Source organism: Ranitomeya variabilis, chromosome 2, assembly GCF_051348905.1.
Source record: "Ranitomeya variabilis isolate aRanVar5 chromosome 2, aRanVar5.hap1, whole genome shotgun sequence".
Taxonomy (NCBI): Eukaryota; Metazoa; Chordata; class Amphibia; order Anura; family Dendrobatidae; genus Ranitomeya; species Ranitomeya variabilis.
Window position 1 is genome coordinate 441,943,585 of NC_135233.1, and position 27,229 is coordinate 441,970,813.

At 41.7% G+C, this 27,229-nt stretch overlaps 1 protein-coding gene across 2 annotated transcripts in view; it reads right to left on the minus strand.

Moving 5' to 3' along the window:
* Positions 1 to 20,610, minus strand: part of LOC143806506 (uncharacterized) — a 48,105-nt gene extending 27,495 nt beyond the window's left edge. For both annotated transcript variants that reach the window (XM_077287119.1, XM_077287118.1), the window contains exons 1-3: positions 20,413 to 20,610; positions 4,703 to 4,832; positions 3,183 to 3,314 (exon numbers count right to left, since the gene is read on the minus strand). In XM_077287119.1, the coding sequence (XP_077143234.1) occupies positions 3,183 to 3,314; positions 4,703 to 4,832; positions 20,413 to 20,451 (301 nt within the window). In that variant the 5' untranslated portion in view covers positions 20,452 to 20,610. The remainder of the gene's footprint in view (positions 1 to 3,182; positions 3,315 to 4,702; positions 4,833 to 20,412) is intronic.
* Positions 20,611 to 27,229: the final 6,619 nt, after the last annotated feature.

The window sequence follows — 27,229 nt, forward strand, 5'->3', positions numbered from 1 at the left end:
GGCAAAGTCTTCAGCAGAAATGAGAGGGGAGGGAGGGGGTGCAGGGGGACGGAGTAGAGAATTGAAAGTGTTGAAAAGCTGTTTAGGGTTGTGAGACAGGGAGGATATGAGAGATGAGAAGTAAGTTTGTTTTGCGGCAGTGAACGCGGACTTGAAGCTGGCGAGGGACTGCTTGTATGCGGTGAAGTGGTCAGCAGAGCGGGATCGCTTCCATCTTCGCTCAGCGATCCTGGAAGCCCGTCTCAGTTCTTTAGTCAGGCTGGTCAGCCAGGGCTGCCTGTTGACTGTACGAGTTTTGCTATGCATGAGCGGGGCGGCCGAATTGAGTGTTGCTGTTATTGTGGCGTTATAAAAAGCAGCAGCAGCATTTGTGTCATGAAGGGAGGCTATGTCGGTAAGAGGGAGAAGGGACTCAGAGAGTGATTGTAAGTTGAGATGTTTGAGATTTCTGCGAGGGAGTTCGTGGAGTGGGGGTTGCACACTAGGAGAGGAGAGGGAAGAGAATGTCAGTAGGTTGTGGTCAGACAGGGGGAGGGGTGAGTTAGTTAGATTAGTAAGGGAGCAGAGGCGGGTGAAGACGAGGTCCAGCATGTGGCCATCTTTGTGAGTGGCCTCAGAGGACCATTGAGTGAGGCCAAAGGAGGCAGTCAGTGATAAAAGTTTAGAGGCAGCTGAGGTGGAAGTGTCAATCGGGATGTTGAAATCGCCCATGATGATAGTGGGGATGTCAACAGAGAGGAAATGAAGTAGCCATGTGGTGAAGTGGTCGAGAAAGGTGGAGATGGCTAGTTCTGGGGGGCGGTAGATGACAGCCAGCTGGAGGTTGGAGGGGGAATAGATGCGGATGGAGTGCACCTCAAATGAGGGAAGAGTAGCGGAGGGTGGTAGCGGGATTGGAGCGAAGGAGCAGGTGTCAGACAGGAGCAAGCCAACCCCTCCACCATGTTTGTTGGTGGAGCGAGAGGTGTGAGAGAGGTGGAGACCGCCGTAGGAAAGCGCAGCTGGAGAGGCTGAGTCAGAGGGGGTGAGCCAGGTTTCCGTGATGCCAAGGAAGGAGAGTTTGTTGGTGATGAAGAGGTCATGGATAAATGGCAGTTTGTTGCAGACGGAGCGTGCGTTCCATAGTGCTCCAGGTAAGGGGACCGGGGGAGTGGGGGCTGGATGAATGGGTATGAGGTTGTCATGGTTGGGAAAACGTGCGGAGGATCGAGGTAGGGGGTTAGAAATGAGCGTGGGGATGTGTTGAGGTGGGCCGGGATTTGGGGATACATCACCGGCAATGAGGAGTAGCAGACAGAGCGTTAGAAGGTGGGAGCAGGATAGGACATGATGTGGCCGTGTGTGTCTGGAGAAAAAGGATTGTATGTGGAGGAACAGTTCTGAGGATAAGGTGAGATGGCTGGGGAGGATGGAGGAAGAAATGACTAGTTCCTTACAAGGTGGAGGGATTGCAGGCAGGAGATTGTAAGAAGGAAAGTAGTATGGGGGTGAATGAGAAAAGAAACCGAAACATTGTAGAGGTTGGTGTTCTGTTACCTTCCAGTCAATTCCAGTCCAATTCAAATTCATAATTAAAAAGATGTAATTTAAAAGATGGAAGATAAAAGATGAAATGTAGCAGATGCCTGCATGTGAATATATCCCCAGTTAAGGGCATTCAGGTGTGAATGAGGAGGTGGCTGGGTATGGGAGACCAGATGTAGCGAGTTAAGCAGAGGTCATAAAGAGAGGGAGGGGTTGGAGTGACCACTCAGAGAGATGCCAGAATAACACAATGAGATATATGGAACAGGTCATGGAAACAGGCTGATAGGTAAGAAAGCATACTAAAAAGGATTATATGTGCTGCACCAAGACACTCAGATCCAGGGAAGGCATAGAAAATTCAATGCAATATACAGAGACATTCAGGAGCCAGGGAGAGCTGGGGAAAGGTCAATGCATACCATGGAAATTCAATGCAATAAACAGAAACATTCAGGAGCCAGGGAGAGCTGGGGAAAGGTCAATGCATACCATGGAAATTCAATGCAATAAACAGAAACATTCAGGAGCCAGGGAGAGCTGGGGAAAGGTCAATGCATACCATGGAAATTCAATGCAATAAACAGAAACATTCAGGAGCCAGGGAGAGCTGGGGAAAGGTCAATGCATACCATGGAAATTCAATGCAATAAACAGAAACATTCAGGAGCCAGGGAGAGCTGGGGAAAGGTCAGTGCATACCATGGAAATTCAATGCAATAAACAGAAACATTCAGGAGCCAGGGAGAGCTGGGGAAAGGTCAATGCATACCATGGAAATTCAATGCAATAAACAGAAACATTCAGGAGCCAGGGAGAGCTGGGGAAAGGTCAGTGCATACCATGGAAATTCAATGCAATAAACAGAAACATTCAGGAGCCAGGGAGAGCTGGGGAAAGGTCAATGCATACCATGGAAATTCAATGCAATAAACAGAAACATTCAGGAGCCAGGGAGAGCTGGGGAAAGGTCAATGCATATCCACTGATTCAGGCAAAATAAGAACATGGGGTTTAGATGGTCAGCAATTCAGCCAATAATAATGCCAAAATTGTCCAGACACATAAAGTACAATGCCTTCTATGCTCTACAATAAAGAGCATGGCGTCTGTACAGTAGGGCGACCTCTATGTGGGTGTTTTCCGGGCGTTCTGACAGTGCGGGATTGTTTTATAGGCTTTCTTGGAATTTGAGCAGACAGATCTGATCCCATTTTCTGTGATTCTTTTGTAATGTCAGTGTAGGGACTCGCTAGACAATGTCTTTTGTGAAGTTGTAGGGTGTCCATACAAAATGTAGCATTCATCCATGCACTTGTGCACATGTACACAGACAGTCCATTGACTAAAACTCCTTCCTGATGTACATGTTGGTCACCCGTTGGGTGCTGGTATATGGAGCGCCCTCAGTCTAGGCTTCATAGGTGACAAGTGGTATACACAACATACTGGAATGTTGCAGTATATAGTACAGGTGAGCCAGCAATGAGAACTAAAAAAATACACTAGAAAAGTGAAAAAAAAAAAATAATAAAAAAAGTTGCGACTCTTGGAAAAAAAAGAGTGAAAAAAACATAGAAAATTACAAAAAAGAAAACAGTCTGCGTCCTTATGGGGTTGATACGCTCAGGTTATAAAACGTCATCTTTTTGCATTACCGTCTTTACAGGTGTGACAAGATAAGCAGGCATCAAGTCCATTGGGGGCGGCAGTATAGTCTTCTCCCCGAGTGCAGGCTTCACATACTCCACGGGCGTGGTTCACAGTGCAATGCGCAGAGACGTGCGTTCCTGGCACGAGACATAATGAATGATCAGATTACTCCTCGTGAACATGGCTACTGTAAAAATTCCTTTAAATCTGGTATCAATGCAATCAAATAGGTGTCAGATTGTGAAATATTCTGGATTATCGGACAGTACGACTATAAGGGAGCCTTTTATATTAGAGAACCTTTAGGATGAAAATAAAGTGCCGGATTATTAGACTTTCTGGATTACCAAATGTAAGGTTAAATGAGTTTCACAGAACTTTGCAAGGAATGAATGTTCAAACCAAGCACGGGCGCTCGGTGCATCATGGTGGACCAATCAGTTCAGCTTCCCACCTCTGCCCTTCCCTGGCTCTATGAAGCCAGAGCTGTCAATCAAAGAAGAAGGGGTGGAGTTAGAGAGATAACAGGCAGGTGGGAACGTGCATTTAAACATTTGGCCCCGCCACAGTGCACAGAGTGCCTGCAGCTTGGTTTGGACAGTGACCTACTACCCAATTCTTTAGGATCACTTTAATGAATGACTCCTGGTGTTTTTTTTTCTAGCACTGCACCATTGAAGCCAATTGTGTCTCACAATCTGGACCCCTTTTCTATATATTGTATTTATTTCCATGCATTTAAAAGAGCAGTGTCACAGGTCAAAAGTAGTCAGATTTTGCTTGCATTTTATTTCCGCTGCTCCCCTGAATATTTATTTACATTCTGCCATTTGCCTTTTTATGTAGTGCTAAATTTTAGGGTCTTTACCAAGGGTGCGTGGCTCACAGGATCCTCAGGGGCGTGTCTTTATGCTGCTCTGCATTATTTTATTGCAAGCCACACTCCTTTGGTACAGACCATAAAAGACCATTAGCATTAAGTCGAAAGGGACATATATCTGGAACCATATGGCAGATTTAAAATAAACATTCAAAAAAAACAAACACTCAGGGGAGCTTCGGGAATAAAATGAAAATAAAAACTGACCACTTTTGACCTGGTGACTGGGGTGTCTGGTCAAGACAAATTATCACCTATCCAAAAGATGAGTAACAGCTTATCGATTGATAGGGGGTCTGCAACAATCTGAAAATGTGACACTTATATCCCCCTTTAGAATGGAGTGGACCTCCGTGCCATTCATTCTCTATGGGACTGAGCTCCTTTTTTTTCCAACCTCCCCATAGAGAATGAATAGAGAGGCAGTTGATCAATTGGATATTTGAAAGCAAGTTAAGTATCTTCTAAAACTGTTAGTGTGCAATCCCGGTAAATATATTGCAAGGATCAGGACCCAATATATTGTGGGACTCCACTAATAACGCTTCTTCAATCTGATCTGAGTATAAGACCACATCCGATCTTTATATAACCGAGAGAAATGTTTAATTACATAAAATCATGTTATACTCCTGTGAGTCTTACCTGCTGGACAACTCCTGCAGCAATGACCTTTGTGCCAATATTCATCATCACGACCATTGCACTCTGTCTCCCGTACAGTTCTATTATGGACGTTCCCATTATGTAGGTTTGCTGGTAACGCAGATGAAACCTGTTGCAAAATAGAACATAGTTCAGACTATGAAACCACCACCCAACTGTAACCATTCTCCATCAGTCCATGTATTACATCATTTTACGTAATGGCCCCTTAAAGGCAATGTTCACACAGACTTCACGGGCTGGGGGGTGTGACATAGTGTCTTAAGGCGTCAAAAACGTTACGTTCAAACTACTAATTCCTATTGTATCCATAAGAAATCATAATATTTGTACTAAATTAGAAAATTGGCATTAGAGAGTCTGACTGCCATTGTCAAAACTATCACGGCTACTGATCATCTCCCTTTCAATGTAATTGGAAACTTGTTGAAAACTGTTTTCCATTTAGCAATTAAGAATACTAATAACAAATGGGTTGGTGTAGTGATCAAAACATAATATTCCAAAAAACAACTATTACCAAAGATACCTTTATTAGAAAATTATTAAAATTGTCATAGACAAACAACAAACCTTACAAACCTATAATTCATAAATTTAAAAACCAACACTTAGAACTATCGTTACCATATCCTACTTTGATGCACTTTCTTTATCTATTAGGGGTAATACCATATTCAATATTTTATATCCCCTTCCTACTTGGTGGCTGTTTGTACCCAAAATACTAGTCGGCTCTACTACCCCCGGGACTACCACATAGCCCACATTTATATATATAGGGATTTGCCGCTATGAAATGTACAAACAGGGAAAGGATAATGCCTATTAAAAGAGCTGTGCACTAATGATACCCAATTGTCAAACCACCACAGATTTGTTATTCTATCTATGGTTATGTAACACAATAGTCTAGTAATACCAGATAATGCTTAGATACCCGCAATAACTGAAATGGGGGTGTAGTATGTTGTAAGGGTACTAAAGACTAACCTTATCAGTCCCTACTGCCCCTATCCCTGCCTAGCATGCGGAGGTTGGCACCCCTGAATAAAACACGCAAATGGCGCCCCCGGTCACGTCGGCTCACCCTCAGTAGCCCTATTTTAATAGACTTGGCCCATAAGCCAACCCACACTGGAATATTGGGTCCTAGAGAAGGGGATATCCTATAGGGGTATGGGATAATGTAGGGACAATTACTGATACAGGTAGGTATGTGGAGTGTTTAAAGAAACATACAATTAATGCACATAGACAATTATTAGTTGATGCCACAATGATCAATCAGGTAGCTGCACAAGGTCATGCCCAGTCCCCCTCTAGTTGATCAATGGCCAGACAAAGCCCTGCAGCATCTTTTGGTTCAAAACCATCTATCAAGTGCAGGTCAATATCATACTCATGTACTTTCTATTACACCAACAGACAACTCCTCCTTTGATTGTACCCTACCCTATACATACATAAGCCACCCAGTTCATAATGATAAAATGCATAAGTCTTATCTGGTGTTCAGATGAACATGTTCTGCCTCAACGCGTTTCCCTGCCCCGATATCAGTTCCTCAGGAGGCCGAGGGGGAGACCGCTATGTGGGGATGCAGCATACGGCCATAATCATACCCTGCTTGTAGGCGATAAGGTTAGTCTTTAGTACCCTTACAACATACTACACCCCCATTTCAGTTATTGCGGGTATCTAAGCATTATCTGGTATTACTAGACTATTGTGTTACATAACCATAGATAGAATAACAAATCTGTGGTGGTTTGACAATTGGGTATCATTAGTGCACAGCTCTTTTAATAGGCATTATCCTTTCCCTGTTTGTACATTTCATAGCGGCAAATCCCTATATATATAAATGTGGGCTATGTGGTAGTCCCGGGGGTAGTAGAGCCGACTAGTATTTTGGGTACAAACAGCCACCAAGTAGGAAGGGGATATAAAATATTGAATATGGTATTACCCCTAATAGATAAAGAAAGTGCATCAAAGTAGGATATGGTAACGATAGTTCTAAGTGTTGGTTTTTAAATTTATGAATTATAGGTTTGTAAGGTTTGTTGTTTGTCTATGACAATTTTAATAATTTTCTAATAAAGGTATCTTTGGCATTTAGCAATTAAGGTAAAGTGAACATCAGTACAGGCTTGTTCACAACTTCCTCTTACAAACCTCAACATTTCACCTTATTAAGACATTCATTTTTTTCACCTGGGGAACTTTCTTTCACCTGTGCACCACCCATAGTTCGCAAAGAAAAAAAAAGTGCTGACGTCTCATCTGTACATAAGGTGTCAACTAACAATAAGCAAGGAAGGAATTGCCCACAGTAAAAGTGATCGAGCAAAGAACGGTGCTAGATTGGAACGCTACGACACTGTCTATCCATATTAATCCTGGCCCAAGGGAGACAATTCTAGGCAGAAAAACATCATTCCCATTCGATCGATTTACTAAATGCAGCTAAAAATAATTTACATTCTTTCACTTAATATATCTTCGGCAAACAATAGAGAATGTTAATCATCAAAAATGCACGACAAAAGTGATGTAATGTGCTTTTGGAAAAATGGCGCTGTCTTTGTGAAAAGATTGTGATATCATTAAGGTTGCGGTACATCTTAACTGCCAACTGTACTCTCACTCTGTCAACAGCTATTTCTTCTGATTAGCCCAAGCGCATGAGCTTTCAGGTTCACCAATAAGTAGAAGGGAATAGATATTGTCATGGGGAAATGGTCAGTGCCTCATCTACCATGAGAACAAAGAAGAATATACCACCACCTATAAAGTATAAATACTATACTGCCAATAGTATATGTAAGTATGTGACTAATACTTCTATGTACGAGAAATTACCAACACTCGATCCTTATTTGCCACAACAGCTCATCCGTATGCAGATTAGAGGGCTGGCAAGTGACATTGAAATCAGTAGGCAGGGCCGGCGTCAGGGTTAGGCAGATCAGGCAGCTGCCTAGGGCCCCCACTGCCTTAGGGGCCCCCAGCGTCTATAGCAGAAGCTTCCCTGATAATAGCTTCCGATGTAGAGACTGGTTGAGGACCTGTAGTGACATCACGATCATGTAACCCCTGCCATGTTACTGTGATGTTACCACAGGCCATGTACTCTGGGACTGTCAGGACCTTTGGTGTGTGCCATGTACATGTGTGTGTGCCATGTACGTGTGTGTATAAGTGTGTGCCATGTACATGTGTGTGCCATGTACATACGTGTGTGTGTGCCATGTACGTGTGTTCATAAGTGTGTGCCATGTACAGTTGTGCTCAAAAGTTTACATACCTCAGCAGAATTTTTGCGTCAACTTCTGTGCATTTTATCAGGCCAAAATCACCAAAGTATATAAACTTTTGATCAGGGTCATTTGGATGTTTTGGGTTGTCATTATGATTTAAAGAGAGAGAACACAGTAGTGTGAGAATAAATGGCTTCACCCAACCACTAACCATGAGTGGAGAAAAAGTTTTGGTGTTATCATTCATATTCTCTGAAAAAAGGCCAAGAAAGCAAAAATTCTGCCGGGGTATGTAAACTTATGAGCACAACTGTAAATGTGTGTGTAAGTGTGTGCTATACATATATGTATGTGTGTTTATTTATATAATTTTTTGCACTATTCTAACTTGAATATATCTTATTTGTATATGTAGATGGCTGGGTATAGACACAGTGTGGCGGTATATGACACACTGTATGTGAGTCATGCAAATTTTTAAATACCGGCTGCACAGACAAGAGTTCATATATATAAACATGTTGGCAATCGTCCAGCAAAAGAGCAAAATGCTGCTCATTCATCGGGTGATTGCATTGTGTATGGCGAAACATAAATCATTGTTCTCGGCAGCACATCGCCGGTGTAATTTGCAGATATGCTGCTGATCAGAGCTGTGAGGTCAGTAAGTCAAACCTCCGACTCCTCAACTTCTCTGACTCCGACTCCACAGCCCTGCCCCACTACTGGGCATGTATATAAAGTGCAGCACAGATTCATCTCATCTATGACTCCACAGCACCAGTCACTAATGATCATGTACATTAAGTGTAGCACAGATTCATCTCAACTGAAAGCAAGATCCTTAGATCAGGAACAGAACAGACATTTATGGGACATTTCATAACTTCCCAAATTAATATTAAAAAAATTATGATACATCACATCCTGCACCCAATGTATTATATACTGTATTTAAGGAGTCAGAGTCTGTCCATTTGATACCGACTCCACCAAAATGGACACCGACTCCACGGTCCTACTGCTGATAACATGATATGCATGGAGATAGAATTATCTATTAGTGATTGTTCTATGTCCATCCTTCTTCCTCAGCCGGTGTAAAGAGTCCGAGAAACAAGAGCCAAACGACTTTAATATTGTCAATCACACTCATTGAAGACCTGAACTCAGAGCATGTAAATGCAACCACAATGTTTGAGTGTCATGGTGCAATATGTCAGCATTTAGGGCCTCATTTTAAACTTTTGCTCAGGGCCCCACTTTGTCTAATACCTTCCCTGTCAGTAGGCGATGTTCATCTAATCTCTACTGGGAACTATATTTCTACTTCTACAACTGATTGTAAACAGCTAACTTAAATAGTACTTGTCAATCACTTTGCACTTCTTACTCCAATTTATTACTGAATTGCACAATTTTTCTTCTTGATTTGATACATTTGTAGAACAATTGTCTAAAAGTCCAGTGAAATGACCTATTCTGGTTGTTTTTTAATGTACATGGTTTGAAGATGTAGAGACTGAGTATGAAAACAGGTTCTCTTCCCAGAAGGAAGTGCAGACAATTTATTTGCCTTGTACCATTCCTCTTACATGACTCATGTACTTGCTGACACAGAACATTTCAAGTAGTAATTCATTGTGTCCTGTAAGGCGCTTGCTTTCTTAATATCACAGACCCATATGTAGATCACATATTTACTGTTCTTTTATTTCTTATTATCTATTAATAAGTAACACACTTTGTGTATCATGGCAATATTATGTATGAGGGTACTACGAATGAGAGTATAATTAGAGATGGATGCACCCAATCATACATGTTCGGCATTTGTACAGGACAGTCACGTATTTTATGCTGAAGTCTGGTGCATAGTCCGTGGTGGTGAGAGAGAGAATATAACTACTATAAGGCCGGAGACACACTGGTGCGAGAGACGGCCGAGTCTCGCTGGTTAAAAGCAAGCTGTGGCACCTGCACTCCGGAGCGGAGCGTGCGGCTCCATAGCAATACATGGAGCTGCACGCTCAGCTCCGGAATGCAGGTGCCACAGCTTGCTTTTAACCAGCGAGACTCGGCCGTCTCTCGCACCAGTGTGTCTCCGGCCTAATACTGCCCCTATGTACAAGAGTATAACTACTATAATACTGCCCCTATGTACAAGAATAAAACTACTATAATACTGCCCCTATGTACAAGAATATAACTACTATAATTCTACCCCTATGTACAAGAATATAACTACTATAATACTGCCCCTATGTACAAGAATATATCTGCTATAATACTGCCCCTATGTACAAGAATATAACTACTATAATACTGCCCCCTATGTACAAGAATATAACTACTATAATACTGCTCCTATATACAAGAATATAACCACTATAATACTGCCCCTATATACAAGAATATAACTACTATAATACTGCCCCTATGTACAAGAATATAACTACTATAATACTGCGCCTATGTACAAGTATATAACTACTATAATACTTCTCCTATGAACAAGAATATAACTACTATAATACTGCCCCTATGTATAAGAATATAACTACTATAATACTGCTCCTATGTACAAGAATATATCTACTATAATACTGCCCCTATATACAAGAATATAACTACTATAATACTGCTTCTATGTACAAGAATATAACTACTGTAATACTGCCCCATGTACAAGAATATAACTACTATAATACTGCCTCTATGTATAAGAATATAACTACTATAATATGGCCCTTTATTTAAAAAAAAAATTATAATACCACAATCTATGTATGAGAATATAGCTATAATACTTTTGCACTCTTATCACTGTATGAATAGCTAGATTAAAGAGTGCAAATATGGCGACCACAGTAGTTGATATTTGATTTGTGGCTTTTCTAGATTACTGATTTTTTTCTAATTATTAGGTGATATTGGATTATTACATTGCTTGTTATGGGGTCAGTGCTGTGGTTTTGATATGTCCTTTTTAACTTGAATCTGTCGTCACATGCTTATTCTGTCCTCCCTGAGGGACGCATAAAGCAACGACAGACAACCTAAATTCCCAGGACTATAACGCTCACATTTGCGCGGCTCATTTTGTACCTGAGGAAATGAAAACTACCCAAAATTGACAAGCAATTAAGTGTCATGACCCCATGTTGTCGTCAGATAGGGCGTCATATACCTGGAGACAGAATCAATTTATGCTCAGGTAAATTTATGCAAATTCCCATGTTGCGTCGCATCTAAAATGTCAAGTGCAAGTTTTGCTGTGTCTCCAGTTTTCGATCCCAAGTCATATAGTAAGAATGCAGCAGGTATAGAAAAGATTTGTAAACTGAACCTTAATGTAACCTACTCCCGTAACTGATGATGTAGCCGTAAATCATCATAGTGGGTGTGGGGATGACCATACGGCCGTGGTTATGGCTTGACGTATCGTTGCAATGTCATGTGGCAGGAAGTGCAGGTTACACTGACAGCGGTTACTGTACTCAGTTACATCACTCACTTGCAAAACAAATATTTTCTAGAAGTGGAAAAATATTATGCTTGCTTTTTTCCATATTTATGTCAGCAGTCAGTTATTACCTCTAAACCTAGAAGAATGACAGCAGAAAAAAATTGAGCGTCAGTATTGAGTATGTATATGCTCCAGCCCCAGTGTCTGTTATGTGATGTACATGCACCACTCCAGTGTCTCTTATGTGATGTATATGCTCCCCCACAGTATCTACTGTGTAATGTATATGCACCCCCCCCAGTATCTACTGTGTAATGTATATGCACCCCCCAGTGTCTACTGTGTAATGTATATGCACCCCCCAGTTTCTCCTGTGCAATGTATATTCATCACCTTAGTGTCTTTTATGTGATGTATATACACCACCCCAGTTTCTACTGTATAATGTCTATACACCCCTAATGTCTCATATGTAATGTATATGCATTCCCAGTGTCTACTGTGTAATGTATATTCACCACCTCAGTGTCTCTTATGTGATGTATATGCACCCCCAGTGTATATTGTGTAATGTATATGCACCACACCAGTATCTCTTGTGTGATGTATATGCACCACCCTAGTGTCTACTGTATAATGTATAAGCACCAGCCCCAGTGTCTTATATGTGATATATATGCACCAACCCATTGTCTCCTGTGTGATTTATATTCTGCAGACCCTTTGTCTCCTATGTGATGTATATACAGCAGTCTCAGTGCCTCCTATGTGTTGTATATGCACCAGCTACAGTGTCTCCTATGTGATGTATATGCTGCAGTTCCAGAGTCTCCTATGTGATATATATACAGCAGTCTCGGTATCTCCTATGTGATGTATACTGCAGACCTCCTACTGCTTGAGTTAAATAAACGTGATGTGAGCAGTGATGAATTTCCCACTTTGAGGAGACATGCAGTATAATATACATCTGTGTTCGAAACAAATAACTGATGCGAGTTATTTACAAAACGTATCGCAAACAGTCCACTTTACTCAAAACTGCCACAAACTTGAAAAACCAGTTTTGAGTAGCAACATCAATGCCCAACATCACAGGCACACCAGAAGCTCCAGCCATTATATTAGGGGCGAGTTAAAGGTTTGACTAAATATGAGGATCATTTTCAAGTTGATAATTTTGTTCAGCCTCCGAGTTGATGGTATAATTATCCAAATGAGCCTTGGCAGAAATAAAGGTTCCCCATCCCTGATGTAGAGTTTTGTTTGTTTGCAATCAACAAACGAATTACAGAAACTTGTACTGGGCAGCTACAATGTAACAGTCCTTGCAGAACATAGAGGATTGTGTGATGAACCAATTACCATTACAAAATGGATACACCCAACTGTTACTGTTTGGAACTGTAGACTCCGGGAATATAAGAGTTAACCTGTAGCTGGCGCGGCTGCACAATGGGGCAGGGCTGTGTGATGGACTGAGCTGCATACAACTCATGACCGGTATGATGTAAGAAAATATGGATCACTGCCAAGTTTCACTACCGAGGACGAGCAAAGAGTCCCGGGCACTGCTCATCCAGGGTTATGTAGGAGTCATGGCTGCTGTCCTTAAGCTTTAATACAGTCTGATGCAATAGTATTGGAAAACTTGACCTAAGCCTTGCAGGACCTTGTGTGAACCGAGCTCCACCACCTTTTCTATTTCTACTGCAAGGAAACCCCCCAACCTAAACATTCCCAATAAGTGTCATATAACCAGACGAGCAAGCAAATCGCTCATTCAGCGGCTGATTGGATCGTATTGCAGACATAAAAATAATTTTTTGTCGGCATTCTATATGGGAAGAGAAAAATTAACGATTTTCAGTTCCCGAACTTTTTGTATCAGTCCATGTGAGCGGGCCTATAAAACGAGAATCGATCCTAAATCAATATGTACAAAGACTAAGTGCCAAAATGTTTACCTGGCGGAAGCCATGCAGCACAAATCTCATGTAAATGCGAAAATACAATGAAAGTCTGTTAATCTGGCATCTGATAATCTGGAAATGTTAAAACTACATTAACCAAGCATTTGATCATTTCTAAACTATGTGGCACTTGTTTCAAGCAATGATCAACAAAGCCGGTGAGGAGATTAGTAACCGAAGACTAAGAAAAGGAATCTACATAGGAGCTTCTTATCTAGATGTGTTTTTTCCACCATTCTCCTCCATTTTTTGTCTTTGTGCTGCTTTTTGCTATCCGGCTGCCATGCTTCTCATATGCAAAAAATAAAAACCCTACCCATGAAAAGAAAAACACAGACAAGTGAACAGCTCCAGACTATAATAGGAACCTGTCTATATGTGAAAACATGGAAAAAACGGATGTGTGACTGGGGCCTAATACACAGTGTCCATAGCAGATTTTGTGTGAATATTTTTTTTCGGAGGGCTTACTTGCCTTCCTGAAGGTCCGGTAAACCCTGGCGTCAGGTTTTGTAAACCTGTCCAATAATCTGGAATCTACTATATAATTGTTTAAGGGTCACTTCCATCTGTCCTTCTGTCTTTCTGTAACGGATATTCATTGGTCGCGGCCTCTGTCTGTCATGTAATCCAAGTCGCTGATTGGTCGTGGCAAAACAGACACGACCAATCAGCGCAGTCAGTGCCCGCTCCGTACTCCCCTCCAGTCAGCGCTCACACAGGGTTAATGGCAGCGTTGACCGCGGTGTAACGCACTCGGTTAATGCTGCTACTAACCCTGTGTGACCAACTTTTTACTATTCATGCTGCCTATGCAGCATAAATAGTAAAACGATCTAATGTTAAAAATAATTAAAAAAAATAAAAAATAGTTACATACTCACCCTCCGTTGGCCCCCGGATCGACGCTCCGGTAACCGGTCCATGCTGCGATCTCACGAGATGATGACGTAGCGGTCTCTCAATTCACTCTTCAGACCGGAGGGCGCGAGGAGCATCGGTGACCGGCCGCTTTGATCTGGGCGCCAACGGAGTATGTAACTATTTTTTATTTTAATTCTTTTTTTTAACAAGGATATGCTGTATACTATGTGGCTGGGCAATATACTACGTGGCTGGGCAATATATTAGGTGGCTGGGCAATATACTACGTGGCTGGGCAATATACTATGTGGCTGGGCAATATACTACGTGGCTGGGCAATATACTATTTGGCTGGGCAATATACTATTTGGCTGGGCAATATACTACGTGGCTGGGCAATATACTATGTGGCTGGGCAATATACTATGTGGCTGGGCAATATACTATGTGGCTGGGCAATATACTACGTTGCTGGGCAATAGCATATTCTAGAATACCCGATGTGTTAGAATCGGGCCACCATCTAGTATTTAATAATTAACCCCTGGTGTCAGGTTTTCTAGACCTGTCCAGTAATCTGGAATATCTGATAATCCAGCAACCTCTTTGTCCCTGCGACACTGAATTAAATATACATATATATTTGTTTATCTTTGCTTTTGCTCAATGCCAGGTATCATTCCTGACTAGGAATCTAGGTAACCTCATACTGGTTATCGCCCAACTCTCCAAAAATGCCGGATTACCATGTAGAAATTTCTAGAGGAGTCGGATTGTTAACAGGTGGTTGCATTCCGGCCTTGGTTTACCTTTAGTCATGTGAGCGAGGAGACGAGGCGGCCCGGGGCTCGCTGCCTGCTCCACACACCCTCCCTATACTGATATGTTTTGTTACTGGGCAACCAGAACTATTTAATTGAGCGACGGACTTTGATTTGGGTGTGATCGCTTCAACACAGCACGGTCTCTGCACATGAAAGTTGCACGGAAATCTCAGCTTATTGCCATGACCACAGCAATTTCCTGGTATTTTTCCAACATGGCAAGATCCGAGAGACGCATGGGCACAACATGGGTTACCAAGTATTTTACGCTCCCTGACCCATGATCTGTCCTCACTCCCTAAATCCATTCCACAAGTCCAGGACCGATCCCCTTATCCCCTTAAGCTCATGTATTGTATTTCAAGGAAATACTGATGTAATTATAGTTTAACCTTTGACCCACTAGTTTTTTTCCTTTTTGCTGAAATCAGACATAACATTTTAAAACTAAAAAGTTGCACATTGTTATTTTCTTTTGTTTTTAATGGATTTTGTTTTTAATATTAGCCTTTGCACTATCTTAAGCTTAACCCTAAACCTAGCCCTAGCTCTAACTCTAAACCTAGCCCTAACCCTAAAACTAGCCCCGACTGTAATAATTATAGGGGATAACTCAGGAGACTCTTTGCGTGGAACAAGACAACTACAGGACACAGTTTTATAAGTGGTAAAGTCTATATTATCACACGGTGATTCAAACAGGTGCAGAGAGAAACTCAAGTCCACAGCACTTGGTGCAAATAATAAACGCAGCTTAGCAGTCTATAGGAAACATCAGAGGAAAATGCAATCAAGCAGAAAGTCTATGAAGCACAGTTATTCTTGAGGATTCTTGGCACAAATAAATCCTTGTCTTAGTCCAGACACAGATAGATATGCTTATAAGGCAGTTCCAAATCAAATCTTAGCTCAACCAGGAAGGCCTGGTTAATAGTCTCAGGTTATTGCAAAGCAGCAACAGCTTACATGTCCAGCAAATGCAGATGGAAGTAAACACGAGCAGCAGATGAAGGAGGATTACTGGAAACTTGTGTATGCAGCAGGAACTCAGAGCAGAGTAGCAGGATCACCACACAGGTTCACAGGAGCAGGTGTATAGCCAGGGAGTAATCAGAGGTCAGGAGCTGGATGCAAGGCAGAATACTCTAGCACAGACTGAAGGCTGGGGTGGAGTTTTATAGCAGGAAGACACAGTGCACATGAGACCAAGGACGCCATCTTGGAAAAGGGCAGTAATGCACAAAAGGTAAAAAATGTTCAGAGTCCTGACACGACCTATTCAAGCGCGCTTTAAAAACCCATCTCTTCAAACAAGCCTACCACATCAACTACTCAGTAAACTAACTTTGCCCTGTTCCCTCCTTCCAAATATTATTCTGAATCTGCACCCTACTATTCATCTGTCTCCACACCCTCCATGCACAAGATAACTGCACTTGATACTTGACTATTGCAGTTAAACACATGGGCTGATGACCGGATCATGCAGCTTTATATGAAAATCCCTATTTATTATAATTGCCAGACCTGAAATAACAAGCACTTTTCACCTAATGTGTCCCCCCATTTCCTTGTAGATTGTAAGCTTGCGAGCAGGGACCTCACTCCTAATGTCACTGTTTAAATTGTCTTAACTTGTATTGAATTTATTGTCTGTACATGTCCCCGCTAATTGTAAAGTGCTGCTGAATATGTTGGCACTATATAAATAAAAATTATTATTATTATTGTTTGCATATATCTGTGCCAATAGTCAATGCCGAAATAATGGCGTACGTCATTGGTGGCACGCTTGTTTGAACCAGGTTTGCACGTGTGCCCCATTTTATGGTACGTAATTTCTAGCTCATTTTTCTTAGTAAATATCTCCCCAGCACCTTCAGGCGAATAATTGTAATCATACCGCAAGTATGAAAATATGCTGATATATGTTCACGGAGATTAGTCTTTATACTCCAGCCACATTGTGACCCGTTAGGTACCGCGACAAGCAGGTTACCAAAAATCCAAACCGTTTCCAACTTGTTTGTTGGAATACTTTGCAATCCCATTTCCCTGCGGGAGATTTTTCCTAGCGTGACCAAAACCAAAGTTGACTTGTAGCACATTAGAAGAACGTATTCTCAGTCCGTTCATGCTATGGACCCATTATAGTCAATATGCATGTGGCTGATTTTCTGTGAGGGAATAAAAAATATATACAGTATATCTATATATATAATATTCTAAGGTTCACTTCCGTCTGTTTGTCTGTCTGTCTGTATCTCTGTCACGGAAATTGTGCGTCGCTGATTGGTCGCGGCCGACAGGCACAGTCCAGCCGCAAATTGGCCCCTCCCTACTCCCCTCCAGTCATTGCCCCCTCCATACTCCCCTCCACTCAGTGCCCCCTCCATACTCCCCTCCACTCAGTGCCCCCTCCATACTCCCCTCCACTCAGTGCCCCCTCCATACTCCCCTCCACTCAGCACCCACATAGCGTTTTAGCAGACCGTTAAACGGACTGCATTACACCGCGGTATAACGCAGTCCGTTAACACTGCCATTACCCCTGTAAGTGTGACCAACTTTTTACTATTGATGCTGCCTATGGAGCATCATTAGTAAAAACATATAATGTTAAAAATAATAATAATTAAAAAAAATCATTATATTCTCACCTTCCGGCGTCCACGGCAGCCTTTCCCGCTCCTCGCGACGCTTCGGTTCCAAGAATGCATCGCGGCAATGACTCCAGATGACGTAGCGGTCTCGCGAGACCGCTACATCATCACGGGTTATTGCCGCAAGGCATTACTGGAAACGGAGCGTCGCGAGGAGCATCGCTAAAGGCCTGGGCTGGATCCGGGGGCCGCCGAAAGGTGAGTATATAACTATTTTTTATTTTAATTATTTTTTTAACAGGGATATGGTGCCCACATTGCTATATACTACGTGGCCTGTGTTATATACTGTGTGGGCTGTGTTATTTACTGCGTGGGCTGTGTAATATACTGCGTGGGCTGTGTTATATACTACGTCGCTGTGCTATATACTACGTGGCTGTGCAATATACTACGTGGCTATATACTACGTGGCTGTGCAATATACTACATGGCTGTGCAATATACTACGTGGGCTGTGCAATATACTATGTGGGCTGTGTTATATACTACGTGGGCTGTGCTTTATACTACGTGGCTGTGCTATATACTGCGTGGCTGTGCTATGTACTACGTGGCTGTGCTATATACTACGTGGCTGTGCAATATACTACGTGGCTGTGCTATATACTACGTGGCTGTGTTATATACTACGTAGCTGTGCTATACACTACGTGGGCTGTGTTCTATGCTACGTGGTCTGTGAGACTGTTTCGCCCAGGGCCCTCAAAAACCTGGAGCCGGCCATGGCTTCACTGATTGGTCGCGGCCGGCGCGACCAATCAGCGACAGACACAGTCCGACCGCGAATTAGCACGGGATTTGAACCACGCTTCGCTAATTGGTCGCGCCCGGTCGGCTGACTCCTGTGTATTCAGTGCATTATTCTGAAATCTTCATAAATAAACTATATACATATTCTCGAATACCCAATGCGTTGGAATCGGGCCACCATCTAGTATGATATATATATATATATATATATATATATATATATATATACCGTATATATAAAAAATTTTTACAAAATTGCAGAATAGTACATGCAATGTAATGGCAGCTCGGCACTCTTTGCGAACGTGACCTTGTTTTTCAATAAATATGTCTGGCCTGAGCAAGGTATTACTAAGTTTGAGCCTCATATTCCACATTACAATGAATATTGTTTTCAATGTCTCCTTTTTTAGCTTTGAATAAAAGTAAAATAATTTTCCTAAAAAAAAAAGCGCCAAAATTCAAAAATGACCAGTGAATTAGACCAGGGTGGTGTAATGTGTCGCACCGCGCTATCACGTCACCACCGCTGCTTTATAGTCTGATAATCGTAATGAGCTTGTTGTAACTCTCGGCCATGCTGTGGGAACGTGTTTGTTTTTGGCAGCCATGACAAGAGCCTGGAAATCCCTTTTTTCTCCCCACAAACAAAATGATTGCAACAGCGGCACAAGAACAAATAAATATAAGAGACACCTACATCTATAAAGTCATTGCGCCAGTTATCCGCTCCATAAAAAATGGCGTCCACATAAAACTGGCCAGAAAATGGCCTCGCAGCCCTCCCCTCCCCCACAAAAAATAATTGTACAACTCGGTTTATGGCTGCAATGAGGTCTGATGTGAGGTAGAAATGACGCCATCAATATTTAACCCTGCATAGTCTTACTGAACGGGAGACTTCATTCTACAAAACCGAATATTTGACAAGCGATCTGTGCGATATTTCTCGCAGGTAAACGGATCACAGGCGATGGGTAAAAGCAAAAGTTGTAAAAGTTTTCAGAACACTTGTGAAAGTTTCTCGATCATAAAAACTTTCCTATACTGTCAATGATCAAGTATTTTGACCCTTCTGATCGATGTCTAGAAATGAAAGCAAGTCTGGAAAAGATGTCCTTAAAGGGTTTCTATGGGATTGGAAAACATGGCTGCCTTTTTCCAGAAACAACACCCCCCCATCCATTGGATCTATTTAAAGTTGTAACTCGGCTTAATGGGAACAAGAGGCGCAACATACGACCTGTGCTTTATTTCGAGGCGTATGGACATGTTTCTCTTATCAATGCATAATGGGAAGATTTCCCCTTAAAAAGCCATCATAGATATATAATTGCCATAAAGTGACGGATAACATCCCGCTGATTGTTAGTTGCTGTTGTTAATAATATGGTTACACCTAATGTATACCCCTCTTTTCTGCAGCCCTGAGGTATAACAGGTGAAGCCACTAATTAAAATGACAGCAGTAACTATATCGTACCCACAGGCGGGTTACTACTGTGCCATCATATCCATTTATACTTTGTAATCATTAAAAAATAAAAGCCAATCAATTGTATCTTTACCTACAATCGCATCACATTAAATTGAATCATAATCAGACACCAAACTAGAAAAATCCTAAACAATATTTTAGTTTTATTTTTCCAATGTCCTTATCGGTCACTTTTGCTAAATCCACAAATTTTAATCTTGCATTATCAAAACACAAAAACTCAAATTGAACAATACTGCCATGATATAGACAAGGTTAGCAATCAACTCCAAATCCAAGTGTTTCTTACACAATTTCTGGATTTTTTACGACAAAGTAAATCACTTTTCACGATTGCGTCATTTGCATTATATAACTTCAGGTAAAAGTTTGGACTCACCTTCAATAGTACAAGCAGCAGCAGCCAAATATTTAACATTGTGAAAAGTTTGAAACTTAAAAAAAACTTATTTAAAGGAGACGATCGGTCATAAAGAGAGAAGAGATGAAAAAGTGATCCAGTTCTGATCGCTAAGTCGTTGTATGTACGGTTCTCAGTGTTATCGTAGCTCTTCCAATGTACTTCTGTTCAGCTAGTGATGTGTCTGCAGGAATTGAAGGCTGGGGAGGGAGGGCAGCTCATATGACTGGAGGAGGAGCAGTGATCACAAGACTGGCTGCACACACCCTGCACACACCTCCTACTGTATACAGTCAGAAAACTCTGCAGGATAAATATTTGCTACCTGCAATTGTAATGCAAATTAGGGCTACGTGCTGCAAAATGTTACCATATTAAGTGATAGTTTCCATTCTCAAGAATGCACTAAGTGACAGGTAACTGATTACGACAGTAGGTCTGGGTGTAGGTTCAGCCTAATGTCTTATTCTGAAGTCCAATTTTTTCACGTAAGAAAAAAATCAGACCCATTATTCTGATTAGACTGTGATCACAGTTTCATCAGAGTGTCATCCCATTTTCTCATATGTGGAGAAATTAAAAAAAATAATAATTCTACCTTCTCCCTTCTCACAGTCAATTAAAATCTGATCAATGTCATCCGAGTGCAGTACGATTTTTATCAATGAACCCATTGACACACATTGGGCAATTTTGATCCGACCATCGGATCAAAATCGGACATGTCTCCGATATTTGCCGCAGAAGTCCGAGAAAAAAATCAAATATGTCAATGGTTGCATAGACTATCATGGGTGTGAATGCTATCCATGAAAAGCACTCCTACGCAAAAATTTGATGTCTGAATGAGCCCTTATAAAGACAGGTAATATTGCAGAATTGTAATCAGAGGGAAAAGTCAGCGACCCAAATTCTATATATGAGGGAATTCCCAATCTTTTATACAGCGTTTAAGAGTTAAAATAGACCGCACTGTCAACTAATTTGCAAAAATAATTTATGTGAATAATTACACCACAAAAGGCAAAAAAAAAATTTCTAGTGATGAGACAGAGATCAAGTAGCGTGTAGTAGCGTGTGACGTTCTGACCCCGTCTGGGTCTTTTTCAAACAACGCTAGAATTATCTCATGCTTGCCTTATGTTCTCTCTTACATTAATATAAAGCTGAAGTTTGCTGGGGGTTTGCCGCAAGGTATGGTGACCAGGAGGCTTAGAGTAGGTGCGCGGTTATGCACTACCGCAGCGGTACACACTTTTTGCAATAGAGTGTGCAGGAATTTCAGGTTCATTTTTCTCATCTATGCTTTTTTACATCATAGGCTAGGTGCACATCAGCGTACTATTTCTCGTCCGAGAAAATCAAGTCAGCTCGGGACAAAGTTTGACCAGAGCGTGATCCAATTCTCACTGATGAGGAGAAAAAAAATTCTGCATCCACTTCTCCATTCTGTGAGCAAATGGAAATCCGACTGCAGTCAAATATTATCCAAGTACAATCCGATGGTTTCCACGCACTCATTGACTTGTATGACCGAGTATGTTCCAAATACATGATCCTTCTCGGGTAGGCTGCAATTTTTTTTTCTCTCGGACAGACTCTGTCCAAGGAAAAATATAAGATATGTGTCCCGCCTCATTGAGTAATATGGGGACGAGTGATATCCATCAAAACGACATATAGCATTCATCCGATAATTACGGTCGTGTCCACGAGCCCTAAATTTGAGTTCAGACAAGCGTATGAAAAATCATCCTATTTCCATCCAGAAAGAGCTGACGAGTGTATCAATGATCAATCCATGTCATCTGTATGTTTTTTTGACATTTTCATGAAATCCGTATCCATCCATGTCATCTGTATGTTTTTTTCACATTTTCATGAAATCCGTTTTTATACAATCAATAGATATAAAATATAGATTCCTGGTAATAGTTTCAATGTATCTGTAGAAAAGTGCATTATGGATGCTCTGAATGGGATCTGTGTTTTTTTTGTTTGTTTTTTTATATTTTGTGCACCCATACACCGGAATGGGCAAGCCTCATTCAAAACACTATCATCTGAACGGCTCTATTCTATAACATTGGTCCATGTGGTCACTGTTCATGATTTGCATTTTACTGAAACACGTATAGTACGCTCTTTTTCAATGGAAAATTAAACTTAAAAAAAAAAAAAAGAACTTATTGATAATAGAGACAAGCAAAACGATTTAAACTACCATGGTCCAACGATCAGGTCAGTCTGTGGCCAATTCTCTGCCCAGCATCTTGGGTGCTTCTACTGATTACTGGGCCTCCATGACTTGACTTTGAGCCCTAGTCGCTAAGCTCACGTGATGTCATGATGTGCACTGTACCACGACTTCATTACATCAGGAGGCCAAGGAAGTGGCAGAGGCTCCCAGGATGGTGGGCAGAAAACTGATAGAGCAAAAGTGAATCCTGCCCTGGTCACACTGCCATGGAGAACCCAACTGAACGACAGACCAGGGTAGTTACAATCTTTTTGCTTCTCTCTAAATGACCCAACAGAGAATACGTAATTAATATTAGGTCAATGGGGGGACAGATACCGATCAGATTCAGATGTGCACTGTAACTGGCTGAGCCCAGGTACTGCACCTCACAACTAGAGATGAGCGAATTTGTTCGGATTTTTGCCCCGAATCTAATTTTGACATTTTTGAGCCATATTCGAACACTATTCGTGCTGAATGTATGTCTTATGATCGGTTCTGAACATATTTGGTAATTCCCACTGCCATTGACTCTTACGACGTTCGGCTGTGTTGCAAAAACAATATTCGATTATGATCGTATTCGGAACCGAATACAAACAAATTCGCTCATCTCTTCTCACAACAACTAGCTTTCTTCTTGACAGAGATAAGTGACTATACAGAGTCTGCTCCTCTGTACTTTTGCCTTTACAATATGTAATTTGGCGACATCTGTAACGTGGTGCTGGGCGGTTGCCGCTGGCGAGGTACTTGTCTTCAGCGTGACATGAAGGTGGTGGTCCTGGCTGGGTTTGTGGACTTGTGCTGTGAAGGCCTTACACCCTTGCAGGCCACATGTAGTGTTGTGTTGCAGGTTAGCCAAGATCAGATGTTACACAGTTCAATGAGAGAGAGGCCACCATTCCAAAATAAACATGTTACTGAACAATAACTTGGTAAGGGTTATGTGCAAGGGGTAGGGGGTACAAAGTTTTATGGACAATTCCTTTACAATATAAAGCATTATTCCACACAGTATCCTTCCTAGTATATTCCAGGGCTCTCTATGTCCACTGTTTCTTTCTATGTTACCATAATCCAGTTTTCACGCTATGTTCCTGATTAACAGGTCTCCTTTACTTGTTCAACGGTTCTGTGTCATATTTTTTCCACTACTGGTGCCCTGGATCTCACACTCAGGACCCTTCAGTAGTCCCAGTCTCTCAGTCCTGCTAAGGACTGTTACCTTCTGCGTTATAAGCACCAGGTCTCGTGGCTAAGCGTCATCCGGAAGGCCACTCTGTCTCTCTTGTCACTTTTCCTAAGAGACGCTACCCCTTTTTCTTCAGTCTCCTCTCATTTAGGGTCATCCTTCCATACGGCACTGCTGCCTCTGCACTCCAAAACTTATTTCTGTCCCTAACAGGAAGGAGTCGCTTTCCTAAGACTTTCCCCTCCCACTGTGGGCTAGTCCCAAACATTAACTTATCTGACCCTGCTGTTAACTAAACATATATCACACTATACATTACATACCACATAACATTTACAAAAATACATAACATAATACACATAACGCTTTACATAACGCAATTGGTGTCTTCATGAGTAGGACCGCAACCGCAGCAGTCCACCATCCTTACACATCCATCCTGAGGATATTGTAAAGTTTATACATTATTATTCACTAATGTACTCTATCCAGGGGCGTACATAGAAATCACGGGGCCCCATAGCAGAAGTCCTAATTTAGCTCCCCTCAACAAAAAAAAAGGATTCCAACAAGAGTGCAACACAAAAACTATAAGATACCCCCACAGTGAATTCCTACAAAGTACCCTCCACTCGCAGAGTACAGTATGATGGCCCTACTATACCCCACCTTAACTCTCCCGGTAAAGTATCACAGTATTCAGGTAAAAGATCCACTTAGCTTCTTTCTGTAATAACAGTTGATCCCAATTACCTCCTCTTACTGGTCTAGACACTTTTTCTATTGCCATGAACTTAAGATTGCTAATTTGGCCATTGTGTTGGTTGGTAAAGTGGCGGTCAGTAATTTTGTGAGCAACGCGACTGGTAAACAATATTCAAACAAACAACTGTAGTACCAAGGGTGTTATTTATAAGATCTCATGATCCTGTGGATTAGAATATGTTGGCAAATTGATCAGAGAATTCAAAAGGAGAGTTGGCGAGCATATTGGAGATGTTGAACATAAAAGAGACATTTCCATCTCCCGCCACATTAACAACCAACACAATGGACAAATTAGCAATCTTTTACCTGAATACTGTGATACACAGCGGTCTTAATGACCAAATCAATTACAGTCATGGCCAAAAGTATTCACACTCCTGCAATTCTGTCAGATAATACTCAGTTTCTTCCTGAAAATGATTGCAAACACAAATTCTTTGGTATTATCTTCATTTAATTTGTCTTAAATGAAAAACCACAAAAGAGAATGAAGCAAAAAGCAAAACATTGATCATTTCACACAAAACTCCAAAAATGGGCCAGACAAAAGTATTGGCACCCTCAGCCTAATACTTGGTTGCACAACCTTTAGCCAAAATAACTGCGACCAACCGCTTCCGGTAACCATCAATGAGATTCTTACAATGCTCTGCTGGAATTTTAGACCATTCTTCTTTGGCAAACTGCTCCAGGACCCTGATATTTGAAGGGTGCCTTCTCCAAACTGCCATTTTTAGATGGCAGCGGCGGTGATTCCCCTGGCACCGGTTCTTTATGGGTAAGAGCTAATCTGATTTTGTGGGATGTTATGCACGCTGATAGGGCGAAAGGGTACCCGTTGTGGACCTAGCATATTCCTGTATACTAGCTATGTAATATAGCAGGCTCTTTGACCTTAAACATGCACTTTTTGCACTTTTCTGATTTAATATTACCAGTGTCATAGAGGGTCTCACTGCCGTCATTTTTCAGTGTTCTCTGAAGGTTTCCTCATTGTCTCTAGTTACTTGTGAATATTTATTGTTCTGTACTGGTTTTATAAATAAAAATTGTATTTTTTCTTTCTTTACAAATGGGACTCAAACTCCGTATGGTTCTTTCTTCAGTCGATATAACATGTGCTTGGAGTGTCCTTGATTGATATGTTTTGATCTCCTAGGTGATTATTTTTCCTACATCATATGATGAGTAGGTGTAGGAGATCAAAAATACTGTGGTCCATTGTGGGATGTCTTTAATGTAGTAATTTCTAGCGGCGTTTTTTTGCCGCAAAAAAACGCATGCGTTTATTCGCGGCAAAAAAATGCATTGCTGTCTATGTAAACGCATGCGTTTTTAAGCACATGCGTTTGTTTGCGTTAAAAACGCATGCGTTTTTTAGAAAAACACAAGAAAAAACAAGAAAACCCTAACCCTAAACACAAGAATAAACAAGAAAACCCCAACCCTAACCCTAGGGTTACTAGGGATCCTAACCCTAACCCTAAGGTTAGGATCCCTAGTAACCCTAGGGATCCTAACCCTAACCCTAGGGATCCTAACCCTAAGGGTTAGGGTTACGATTCTAACCGTTAGGGTTAGGATCCCTAGGGTTAGGGTTAGGATCCCTAGGGTTAGGGTTAGGATCCCTAGGGTTACTAGGGATCCTAACCCTAGCTATTTCTGTTTTTAGTGGGTTTTCTAGTTGATTTTGATGATTGGCAGCTGTCACACACTTCTCAGCATGCGTTTAAAAAACGCAAACGCAGGAAAAAACGAATGTAAACGCCGCAAAACAGCGCATTTTTTTTCTGCATGCAAAAACGCAGCGTTTTGCCGCGTTTACATGCGTTTTTTCACCACATGCGCTTTTTTTTAAAAACGCTGCAGATCAAAACGCAAGTGTGAAACCAGCCTAAGATGTTTCAATGATGTAAAAAGGATTGTTCTGCTGTATTTTGAATATAAGAAACAACAAGGAACAAACAGCCATGAAGGTCCAATAAAAAATAATTTTATTTAAGTATACAATATAAAAACCATCAGACAGAAATAGGAAATATGGCACAGGAGAAGATGGGCACACATGCGAAACCGGTCAAGTAAACCGGACCAGAACAGAAACCCATAAACTGATCACACACAGGGTTATGCGATATTAGGGTAATTGCCCATGCTAGTTAGAGGCAGTGCACTTAATAAGAGCATGGGACCATCATAGGTAACATTACCACACTAATAACATATCAGTGTTGTTACATACCTAACACCCGTAAGACCGGCAAATAGGAAGCGTGCCTGGATCCGACCCCGACGCGCGTTTCGGAGCAAGCTGCTCCTTCATCAGGGGGTAAGTATACCGACCATATGGTGTGCTTTATATACCGCAAAGGCGGAAGTGTGTAAAATAACATAACAAACCGCCGCACCTGAACGCCAGACGGCACGAGCCACATCCAACATGGCCGCCAGCACCGGAAACACGTGGGGCCCCACGTGATCATATGCCGGACGGAAAGCAGGAGAGCTCACACCGCCGAGCGCACAGGCGCATGCGCATACAGCTAGCCAGCAGTAACGCTGCCATATTGAAATGGGGCAGAAATGAAAAG